The following is a 12,198-nucleotide window of genomic DNA, read 5'->3' as shown; positions in this document are numbered from 1 at the left end:
TTTAACAAGGGATTCTAATTCCTTATTAAACCAAGGCTCCCTCACACGACCCTTTGCTCCCTGCCTGACGGGCACATACTTATCAAGGACACTCAATAGTTGCTCCTTGAACAAGCTCCACATATCAATTACATCCTTGCCTTGAAGCTTACTTTTCCAGGCCACACATCCTCAGTCATGCCTCCCAGCATCATAATTTCCCTGCCCCCATCTATAACTCTTGCCCTGTAGTGCACACTTATCCCTCTCCATCACTAGAGTAAAGGTCACTGAATTGTGGTCACTGTCCCCAAAGTGCTCACCTACCTCTAATTCTAACACCTGGTCTGGTTCATTACCCAGAACCAAATCCAGTATGGCCTCACCTCTTGTTGGCCTATCTACATATTGTTTCAGGAAACCCTCCTGCACACATTGGACAAACACTGACCCATCTAACGAACTTGAGTTATAGCTTTCCCAATCAATATCAGGAAAGTTAAAGTCCCCCATAACAACCACCCTATTACTTTCACTCTTCTCTTGAATCATCCTCGCAATCCTTTCTTCTACGTTTCTAGGACTATTAGGAGGCCTGTAAAAAACTCCTAACAGGATGAGCTCACCTTTCCTATTCCTAACCTCAGCCCAAACTACCTCAGATGGCAAGTCTTCATCCATCGTCCTTTCCACAGCTGTAATACTATCTTTGTACATGTTTTCAAACTTTTATATCTTCTGCCCCATGGAAGAGGATGAAAGAGAGTATAACCGGGGTGTGAGGATCTTTGATGATGTTGGTTACTTTCCCAAAGCAGCAGTAAGTGTAGACAAAGTCAATGGATGGAAGGCTGGTTTATGTGGTTAACTGGGCTTGGGCAGAACAGTGACATACTAAACTATGATGCATCCAGATAGGACGCTTTTTATGGTGTATCCATAAAAAATGGTTAGAGTCATAGAAATGTACAGCACGGAAACAAACGCTTTGGTCCAACTCGTACATGCCAGGTATCCCAGCCCAATATAGTCCCATTTGCCAGAACTTGGCTCATATCCCTCTAAGTCCTTTCTAATCATGTACCCATCCAGATGCCTTTTAAATGCTGCTATTGTACCAGCCTCCACCACTCCCTCTGGCAATGCATTCCATACATGTACCACCCTCTGAATGAAAAGGTTGCTCCTTAGCTCTCTTTTATATCTTTCCCCTCTCACCCTAAACCTTTGCCCTCTAGTTCAGGATTCCCCCACCTCAGGTAAAAGACCTCATCTATTTATCCTATCCATGCCCCTCATAATTTTGTAAACCTCTATAAGGTCACCCCTCAGCCTCCGACGCTGCAGGGAAAACAGCTCCAGCCTGTTCAGCCTCTCCCTGTAGCTCAGATCCTCCAACCCTGGCAACATCCTTGTAAATCTTTTCTGAACCCTTTCAAGTTCCCCATCATCCTTCCAATAGGAGGGAGACCAGAATTGCACACAATATTCCAAAAGCAGCCTAACCATTGTCCTGTGCAGCTGCAACATGACCTCCCAACTCTTACCCTCAACCCTTTGACCAATGAAGGAAAGCATACCAAACATCTTCTCCACTATCCTATCCACCTGCGACTCTACTTTCAAGGAATTGTGTACCTGCACAACAAGGTCTCTTAGTTCAGCAACATTCCCTAGGACCTTACCATTAAGTGTATAAGTCCTGCCCTGATTTGCTTTCCCAAAATGCAGCACCTCACATTTATCTAAATTAAACTCCATCTGCCACTTCTCAGCCCATTGGCCCATCTGGTCAAGATCCTGTTGTAATCTGAGGTAACCTTCTCCGCTGTTGACTACACTTTGGTGTCCTCTGCAAGCTTTATATACATGACGAATCATTATTATACACAACGAAAAGCAGTGGACCCAGCACCGATCCTTGGGGCACTCCAATGGTCACAGGCCTCCATTCTGAAAAGGAACTCTGCATCACCACCCTCTGTCTTCTACCTTTGAGCCAGTTCTGTGTCCCAATGGTTAGCTCTCCCTGTATTCCATGAGATCCAACCTTGCTAACCAGTCTCCCGTGGGGAACCTTGTTCAATGCCTTACTGAAGTCCATATAGATCATGTCCGCTGCTCTGCCGTCATCAATCCTCATTGTTACTTCATCAAAAAACTCAATCAAGTTCGTGAGACATAATTTCCCATGCACAAAGCAATGTTGACTATCCCTAACAGTCCTTGCCTTTCCAAATACATGTACGTCCTATCCCTCAGGATTCCCTCCAACAACTTGCCCACCACCGATGTCAGGCTCTCTGGTCTGTAGTTCCCTGGCTTGACTTTACCACCTTTCTTAAACAGTGGCACCACTTTAGCCAGCCTCCAATCTTCCAGCACCTCACCTGTGACTATCGATGATACAAATATCTCAGTAAGAGGCCCAGGATTCACTTCCCTAGCTTCCCACAGAGTCCTAGCGTACACCTGATTAGGTCCTGGGGATTTATCCACTTCTATGAGTTTCAAGACATTCAGCACTTCCTCCTCTGTAGTATGGACATTTTTCAAGCTATCACCATCTATTTCCCTACATTCTATATCTTCCATGTCCTTTTCCACAGCAACTGATGCAAAATACTCATTTAGTATATCCCCATCTCCTGCGGCTCCCATATAGGCTGCCTTGCTGATCTTTGAGGGGCCCTATTCTCTCCCTAGTTACCCATTTGTCCTTAATATATTTATAAAATGCCTTTGAATTCTCCTTAACCATATTTGCCAAAGCTATTTCGTGGTCCCCATTTTGCCCTCCTGATTTCCCTCTTAAGTATACTCCTACTGCCTTTATACTCTTCTTAGGATTCACTCAGTCTCTCCTGTTCATGCCTGACATATGCTTCCTTTTTCTTAACCAAAACCTCAATTTCCCTAGTCATCCAGCATTCCCTATACCCACAAGCCTTCCCTTTCACCCTGACAGGAATATACTTTCTCTGCACCCTCGATATCTCATTTTTGAAGGCTTCCCATTTTTTAACCATCCCTTTACCTGCAAACATATGCCCCCGATCAGCTTTTGAAAGTTCTTGCCTAATACTGTCAAAATTACCCTTGCTCCAATTTAAAACTTCAACTTTTAGTCCTTTTCCATCACTATTTTAAAAGTAATAGAATTATAGTCACTGGCCCCAAAGTCCTCCCCCACTGACACCTCAGTTACCTGCCCTGTCTTATTTCCCAGGAGTAGGTCAAGTTTTGCACCTTCTCTTGTAGGTACATCCACATACTGAATCAGAAAATTGTCTTGTACACACTTAACAAATTCCTCTCCATCTAAACCCTTAACACTATGGCAGTCCCAGTCTATATTTGGAAAGTTAAAATCCCCTACCAAAACCACCCTATTATTCTTACAGACAGCTGAGATCTCCTTACAAATTTGTTTCTCAATTTCCCTCTGACTATTGGGGAGGTCTATAATAAAATCCCAATAAGGTGATCATCCCTTTCTTATTTCTCAGTTCCACCCAAATAACATCCCTGGATGTATTCCCAGGAATATCCTTCCTAAATACAGCAGTAATGCTCTCCCTTATCAAAAATGCCACTCCCCCTCCTCTCTTGCCTCCCTTTCTATCCTTCCTGTAGCATTTGTATCCTGGAACATTAAGCTGCCAGTCCTGTCCATCCTTGAGCCATGTTTCTATAATTGCTATGTTCCATGTTCCTAACCATGCCCTGAGTTCATCTACCTTCCCTGTTAGGCCTCTTGCATTGATGTAAATGCAGTTTATTTTATCAGTTCTACCTTGTTCTCTGCTTTGTCCCTGTCTGCCCTGATTGTTTGACTCACTCCTTTTCCCAACTGTACCAATCTCAGACTGATCTCTTTCCTCACTATCTCCTTGGGTAAACTCCCCCACCACCCTCCCAACCTGAGCAGCTCTCGCAAATCTCCCTGCCAGAAGATTTGTCCTCTTCCAATTCAGGTGCAATCTGTCCTTCTTCTACAAGTAATTTCTATCCCAGAAGAGATTCCATTAATCCAAAAATGTGAGCCCTTCTCCCATGCACCAGATCCTCTACTATGCATTCATCTGCTCTATCCTATTCTTACCCTCATTTGCACGTAGCACTGGAAGTAATCCAGATATTACTACCCTCGGGGACCTTTTTTAAATTCCTGCCTAACTTACTATATTCTCCCTTCAGAATCTCATCCTTTTCCCTTCCTATGTCGTTAGTTCCAATGTATACAATGACCTCCTGTTGGTCCCTCTCCCCTTAGAGAACGTTCTGCACCGTCTCTGAGACATCCTTGATCCTGGCACCAGGGAGGCAACGCACCATTTTGACTTTTCGCTGCTGACCGCAGAAAGGTCTGTGAGCCATTTGACGAGAGAGCCCCCATACACAATCGATCACTTGGAACCCGACATACCCCTCATTACGTTAGAGCCTGTCTCAATACCAGAAACCTGCCTGTTTGTGTTTAATTTCCCTGAGAGTCCATCAACTACTACGTTTTCTAAAAAACAGCATACTTGTTTGAAATGGGGATGGCCACAGAGGACTCCTGCACTACCCTACCTACCTCTCCTACCTTTTAGCCTCCTGAAGGAGTAGAGACATTATTGTGTTTTCTTGATGTGGGTGGACCAGGACAGATTGTTCGTGATCATCACTCTCAGGAACTTGACGCTCCTGACCATCTCCACCTCAGCACCATTGCTGCAAACAGGGGCGTGCCCTTCACTCCACTGCCTGAATTCAATGATGTTTTGTTGACATTAATGGAGAGATTGTTGTCTTTACACCGTACCAGTAAGCCCTCAATCTCTTCTCTGAATTCTGTCTCGTTGTGGTTTCAGATCCGACCTATAATGGCAGTGTCATCAGCAAACTTGTAAATGGAGTTGGGGCGGAATTGGCCACACAGTTGTGAGTGTCATGTGCTTGACTTAACTACCCTTTTGGCAACTAGGGATGGGAAATAAATGCTGGCCTAGCCAGTGACACCCATCTCCCACATGAACAACTTGTAAAAAAAAATTAACATCACCAAAAAATAATTACCTGGTCATACTGCTATTTATTTTGGTGGTGGGGGGGGGGGGGGAGTTTGTACCACACCAGTTGGCTATATTACACCACTGACCATGTATTGAAGGTGCTATAGAAATGCACACTCTTCCTTTCTTTGACACCCTCTAAAGCTTTTGGTCACCTTCTCTGGCTCACACTTAGTACTCGCACCATCCCTGCCCCTTGTTTCCTCAGACATTAAAATGCCCAGTGAAAGATATCCTTTATAATCCACTCTCCCAGATCGCCACCCATCACAGTCATCTGAAAAAATCCTGAACCTTGAACCATGCTCCTGCCACATGGCCACTCCCAGGTGGATGAGGAGACATGTCCATCAAATTCATGAGCTGGTATTGGTATTGCTGTTAAAATCATGCTGTCATCAATCCTGACAGGCATTTATTCTTTTTTTTGACGTCTCAAATTCTGATTTCCTCCATGCTGCTGTTCCGTTTCACAGAATCAAAGCCAGCGACACCAGTGTACTAGAGCTGACACCTCCAGGGACATGTTGCCAGTTCAAATGTTTGAAGTAAACGCATTTCTGAAAATGCCAAGCAGCAATACTCTCCCTGTTATAGAGATCACAAAACAACTGCAGAGCGTTTCATTTCATCCTTGAACAATTTGCCGTTTATTTTCCTCAATGAGGAGCCACATTGAACTCAAGGCAACGAAAATTGAGTAGGTTTTCTGAAGAGCAGGCCATACTTTCTTCTGCATTACTGCCAGGTCTCCCTGCTCCTCTCTCTCGAGCCAACAAAATGATAAATGTGAGTACTGTTGAAATAAGGCACATATTGATGAAAGTTTTCATTTTGCACTCATCAGGACAGAACACAAGAATATTAATTTGAGGGAGAAACCAACACTTTGTACATTGTAGGAGAAGAGTGCTGATTCATTGGGAATTGAACCCTGATTGATAGTTGTATTGCCACAGAGAATGCACCATTTAGTGATGACTGATCGGCTAAGTTTAAATCTTACACCAGGCTGTATGATTGGTCAAGCCATTGCCATGTGGAATGAACCAGCAAATGGCTCTTGCCTCTTATGTTGAGTTGGATCAGGTGCAGTGTCTATCCATGTTCTTTCTGAATGCAAAGAACACGGGTCCTATGTACTAATATCTGGAACTTCCAGTACACCACACTCTAGGCTCAGGTCTAAAGTGATGATCAACATAATTCTGTACACACTCGGGATTATTGAACAACAACTATCCAATTTAGAATCACATCTCATGTCGGACACTGTATTGTGGGTTTTGCAAGCATTTCTGTTTGGGTACATTGAATACTTTGTTTGTTACAGACAGCTGAAAGGATATGCTGCTTGATACCGTATTTAGGACATATGGCCTACATACCTGGCACCATACTGGCATGGAATTTCATCTACAACGTTGCTCATTTGTGTGATAGGTGTAACGTCTTTTTGGCTAGATGGCAAATTTAAATGACAAATATTATCTGATAGATATTAACCATTGGCCAGGATGCTCAATTAAGGTCAACTGAGAAGAAAACACCTTTCATTAACAACAAAATGTGCATTCTACGTTACGTTTTGGATTAGAAATTCATGTTTATTGTGTATATTGACCTCCACATGGGTCACTAAAACCTGAGGTATCCTCGGTTGTGCCTGAGCTCAGAACCTATGCATTGGTCAAGCCACAAATCAGCCAGGGCTCATCTTGCCCTAGAGTGGTGTAATGACCAAGTGGTGAGCACGCTTATGATTTTTTTGCCACGTTGAAGGTACTGTATAAATACAAGATGTTGTTGTTATAAGTTAGCTGCCATCCCATCCCATTCTTGAAGCGTGAATACTGAGCTGTTTCTTAACGTGAGTTGCTCTGACCCGCTCTGAATCTAAGGATTCCTGAAAGAGTACTACTTATGCATCCACTATCTTTGTAACTACTTCTGTCAGGCAGCAGTGAGGGAGAAAATTGATCAGATATTTTTAAAAAGTATTTACTCTTAAGGATATGGTTTAAAAGCCATGAACAAAATGAACTTCATGGAGGGTATTTAAGAAAGAGGTTGATGGGTTCTTGATTGGCAAGGGGATGAGGGGTCATGGGGAGAAGGCAGGAGAATGGGGTTAAGAAACAGCCATTAATCAAATGACAAAGCAGACTCAATGGGCTGAATGGCCTAAAACTCCTCCTACATCTAATGGTCTTATCAAAGAAGGTGCTATAAAACATGTGTTCAGCGCTAATGGTTTTCTGAAGGACCACCTTTGAGGCTTGTGGTGTCTGGATTTTGTGTTCACTCTCAGGAATTTGAACATCGATTTTCTGTTTTATTTGACAGGCACGAGAGGGATAAATGTCAGTCCTGGTACGGGAAGCTGAAAATCTCCTTGTCCGAGACTCTTGATCTTTGGCAGATCAACCTTTATGAGGCATTGCTGTGGATTAAGGCAACGTTGCTGGGGAGCTGGATCGCTGAGATCTTAGGCTATCATCATCCTCACCCGCAATGACGCTGCTCTCTGCCAAAGGAAAGATGATGAATATTTATTCTCCAGTTCTCTGCTCCTCTGCAGCACTTGACACCTACTCTGGAGGTCTCCCAGATTTCCTGTGTGCTCTGATGTTATAACAGATCAGGCCTAATGACTAACAAAAACAGAAGTTGCTAGATCTGCTCAGCAGGTCTGGCAGCAACTGTGGAGGAAATCCACAGTTTATGTTTTGGGTCCAGTGACCCTTTTTCAAAAGAAAGGTTAATGTCTGGCTTGCTTAAGAGTTTGTTTCCATCACTGTTAAAAGGTTAAACTGATTATCATACATTCTGCCATTCATTTGTGATGTTCATTGGTTCAGTCATGTAGCGATCCTCTACCTCCCACTCATCCCCCTGCCTCCCCCTTACCCCTCCACCTATCCCTTACCCCCTGCCTCTTACCCCTCTGCCTCTCCCTTACCCCTCTGCCTCTCCCTTACCCCTCTGCCTCTCCCTTACCCCTCTGCCTCTCCCTTACCCCTCTGCCTCTCCCTTACCCCTCTGCCTCTCCCTTACCCCTCTGCCTCTCCCTTACCCCTCTGCCTCTCCCTTACCCCTCTGCCTCTCCCTTACCCCTCTGCCTCTCCCTTACCCCTCTGCCTCTCCCTTACCCCTCTGCCTCTCCCTTACCCCTCTGCCTCTCCCTTACCCCTCTGCCTCTCCCTTACCCCTCTGCCTCTCCCTTACCCCTCTGCCTCTCCCTTACCCCTCTGCCTCTCCCTTACCCCTCTGCCTCTCCCTTACCCCTCTGCCTCTCCCTTACCCCTCTGCCTCTCCCTTACCCCTCTGCCTCTCCCTTACCCCTCTGCCTCTCCCTTACCCCTCTGCCTCTCCCTTACCCCTCTGCCTCTCCCTTACCCCTCTGCCTCTCCCTTACCCCTCTGCCTCTCCCTTACCCCTCTGCCTCTCCCTTACCCCTCTGCCTCTCCCTTACCCCTCTGCCTCTCCCTTACCCCTCTGCCTCTCCCTTACCCCTCTGCCTCTCCCTTACCCCTCTGCCTCTCCCTTACCCCTCTGCCTCTCCCTTACCCCTCTGCCTCTCCCTTACCCCTCTGCCTCTCCCTTACCCCTCTGCCTCTCCCTTACCCCTCTGCCTCTCCCTTACCCCTCTGCCTCTCCCTTACCCCTCTGCCTCTCCCTTACCCCTCTGCCTCTCCCTTACCCCTCTGCCTCTCCCTTACCCCTCTGCCTCTCCCTTACCCCTCTGCCTCTCCCTTACCCCTCTGCCTCTCCCTTACCCCTCTGCCTCTCCCTTACCCCTCTGCCTCTCCCTTACCCCTCTGCCTCTCCCTTACCCCTCTGCCTCTCCCTTACCCCTCTGCCTCTCCCTTACCCCTCTGCCTCTCCCTTACCCCTCTGCCTCTCCCTTACCCCTCTGCCTCTCCCTTACCCCTCTGCCTCTCCCTTACCCCTCTGCCTCTCCCTTACCCCTCTGCCTCTCCCTTACCCCTCTGCCTCTCCCTTACCCCTCTGCCTCTCCCTTACCCCTCTGCCTCTCCCTTACCCCTCTGCCTCTCCCTTACCCCTCTGCCTCTCCCTTACCCCTCTGCCTCTCCCTTACCCCTCTGCCTCTCCCTTACCCCTCTGCCTCTCCCTTACCCCTCTGCCTCTCCCTTACCCCCTGCCTCTCCCTTACCCCTCTGCATCTCTGTTACTCCTTTGTTTGTCCCTTAGCCCTATGCCCTGTTAGTCTCAGAAATCTGACGTTGGGATCCATCTAAATCCTCTGATAGTGCATTTGTCCCAATTGTGCCTGTACACCATCAAACTCCACTGAGCGTTCAACTCCCTTGAGTTGAGAAGCTGAAGGGATCATAAAATTCAGAAGATTAACAAGCAGTCGCTGCTGTTAATTGAGAAGCTCTTTTCTCTGAAAGTATGGGGAATTTGATGGGATGGAGGGAGTGAAGTGGTGGTGGGAGGATAGAGTCCAGAAGCAGCTTCTCATTGCTCAGACTTTCCAAGCTGATATCCAGAAATGCTTCTTCACATAAAGAAAGCTGCCGTTCTTTTTCCCAGGATGGGATCCTATTGTAAATGTCAAAACGGAGGCCGCTAGAATTTTGGCTCACCAAGGTTATGAAAGACTTTCAGAGCCAAGGCGGGTTGGTAGAGTTAAGACCTGTTGGATTTTGAAGGCCAGGGTTCAAGTTCCACTTGCTCCAATAGTGTAATAACATTTCTGAACAGATTGATTAGAAAATATCTACAGATCAGCCTAATTGTAAGACAGAGAATACTCAATAGGTTGAAGGGCTTCCTTCTCTTTCTCTGATCCTATTAATACACTGTCTCCGGCAAAATGCAACCACAGTTATGTGCAGCATGGGAGCTCAGTGGTTAGCACTGTTACCTGACAGCGCCAGGGACCTGGGTTCGATTCCACACTTGGGCGACTGTCTGGGTGGAATTTGCATGATCTCCCTGTGTTTGTGTGGGATTCCTCTGGATGCTCCAGTTTCCTCCCACAGTCCAAAGATGTGCAGGTTTGGTGGATTGGCCTTGCTAAATTGCCCATCTTGTTCAGGGATGTGTACGCTAGGTGGCTTAGCCTTAGGAAAATGCAGGGTCACAGGGGATAGGGAGTGGGTCTGGGTGGGATGCTCTTCAGAGGGGCAGTGTGGAGTTCTGGGCCGAATGGCTTGCCTCCATACTGCTGGGATTCTATGGTCCGAGCAGAAAGGCTTCAGGTTTGATTCCTGCTTTATGTTTCAGTTCAGTTGACAAGTGCATTAGAGTATCAAGTTTAAGCTTAAGCCCCCCACCTCCTTGGCACGGAAGAGTAGACAGCTACTGATCACTGTCTCATTGTAACTGTTGGAAAAGCAAAGACAATACTGAGTTCATCAGCAATGCCTTACACAGTCAAACAGTCTGATGGCAATCGCTGGTTCGACTCAGACACAAAGTACAGTCAGAAAACAATATCCTATAAAGTATAGTCAGTTGAGTTTGGGTAACAGAAATGAAGATTAAACTTGTACTTTAATCTTGCACGAGCTCTGGAAGTTTTACAATATTTCTGAAGTACTTGTGAAGTGCAAAACTGTAAGAATTCCAGTCTCTACACAGCAAGCTCCCATAAACAGTGACATGGTAATGACCAATTAATTTCTTTTTCAAAACGATTGAGGGATAAACATTATTCAGCTATCCAGGGATAATGCTCTGTTCCTCTTCAAAATCGTGCAGTGGGATTTGTTTATCTCAAGCTGAAAGGACAGAAAGCAGCTCGCTTTAAGCTTTATGTTAGACATCTGTGACAGTGCAGCACGCCTTCAGTGTCAGCCTTAATCTTTCTGCTCAAGGTTCTGGAGTGGGACTTGAACCCATAACGTCCTGCCTTCAAGACAAGAGTGCTGCCAGGCTGATTCACTTCCAGTTTATTGCTGCTTGTACAGAGCAGTTCATCTACTCTTCTTAAAGCTTGAATATGTTGCACAAAGCCACTTCCACCTGAGCCCATGTCTGACTGCTCTTTCTACTTCGGTATTCACAATTTGAGACTGCTTTTGTTTTGGTCTGCCTCATCTATTTCTGAGGAGATTGCTTCTGTCTCGCAATACAAAAGCAGACTTTCCTCAGGAGCTGCCTCATTCCATCCCCACTTTCCTTGCCTTATGATTTTGATTTTTCTTTGATTTGATTGTCACATGTACTTAGGTACAGTGAAAAGTTTTGTTTTGCGTGCAGTACAGGCAGATCATACCATATAAAGTGCATTAGGGCAATAGAACAGAGTGAGGAATACAATGTTACAGCTGCAGAGAAGGTGCACAGAGAGGGAGATTTTTGGAAATGTGGGCATTTGTTGGCTGTGCCAGTCCCTAATTTCCCATGAGAAGGTGGTAATGAGCTGCCTTCCCAAACCACTGCTGTCCTTGGGGTATGCAAACACCCACAATACCATTAGGGAGGGAGTTCCAGGATTTTGTCCCAGTGATAGTGAAGCAACGGCAATATATTTTGACAAGAATGGAAATGGTCATGGTTTTGGAAGGTGCTGTCTCAGGAACTTTGGTGAATTTCTGCTGCTCATGTTGTAGATCGTATACACTGCTGCTACTGAGTGCCAGTGGTTGAGAGAGTGTACGTGATGCCAGTTATGTTGGCTGTTTTGTCTTGCATGGTGTCAAGGTTCTTGAATATTGTTGGAGCAGCACTCATCCGGTCAATGGGGAGTATTCCATCACGCTCCTGACCTGCGCTTTTGTTAATGATGGACAGATTTTGAGGAGTCAGGAAATCTGATTTGCTGCAGTATTCCTAGCCTTTGACTCGTTATTATAGCCACTGTACTTTTATAGCTGGTCCAGTTCAGTTATTGGGAGAAAATGAGGATTGCAGATGCTGGAGATCAGAGTCGAGAGTGTGATGCTGGAAAAGCACTGCAGGTCAGGCAGCATCTGAGGAGCAGGAGAATTAAGGTTTTGGGCAAAAGCTCTTCATCAGGAATCAGCCCTTCTTGATGAAGGATTTTTGCCCGAAATGTTGATTTTCCTGCTCCTCAGATGCTGCCCTGACCTGCTGTGCTTTTCCAGCACCACATTCTCAGTTCAGTTATTGTTCTCCCTGTGTCTGCGTGGGTTTCCTCTGGGTGCTCAGGTTTCCTCCCACA

The 12,198-nt window shown here is 45.9% G+C and overlaps 1 protein-coding gene across 3 annotated transcripts in view; it reads left to right on the top strand.

The window, feature by feature from the left end:
- The window catches only part of adck1 (aarF domain containing kinase 1), a 575,359-nt gene extending 567,386 nt beyond the window's left edge, over positions 1–7,973 (top strand). For all 3 annotated transcript variants that reach the window (XM_043697036.1, XM_043697034.1, XM_043697033.1), the window contains one exon: positions 7,386–7,973. In XM_043697036.1, the coding sequence (XP_043552971.1) occupies positions 7,386–7,557 (172 nt within the window). In that variant the 3' untranslated portion in view covers positions 7,558–7,973. The remainder of the gene's footprint in view (positions 1–7,385) is intronic.
- The last annotated feature ends 4,225 nt before the right edge of the window (positions 7,974–12,198 follow it).

Source organism: Chiloscyllium plagiosum, chromosome 10, assembly GCF_004010195.1.
Source record: "Chiloscyllium plagiosum isolate BGI_BamShark_2017 chromosome 10, ASM401019v2, whole genome shotgun sequence".
NCBI lineage: Eukaryota > Metazoa > Chordata > Chondrichthyes > Orectolobiformes > Hemiscylliidae > Chiloscyllium > Chiloscyllium plagiosum.
Note: the sequence above shows the minus strand (reverse complement) of the source record. Positions and strands in the feature narration are given on the sequence as shown.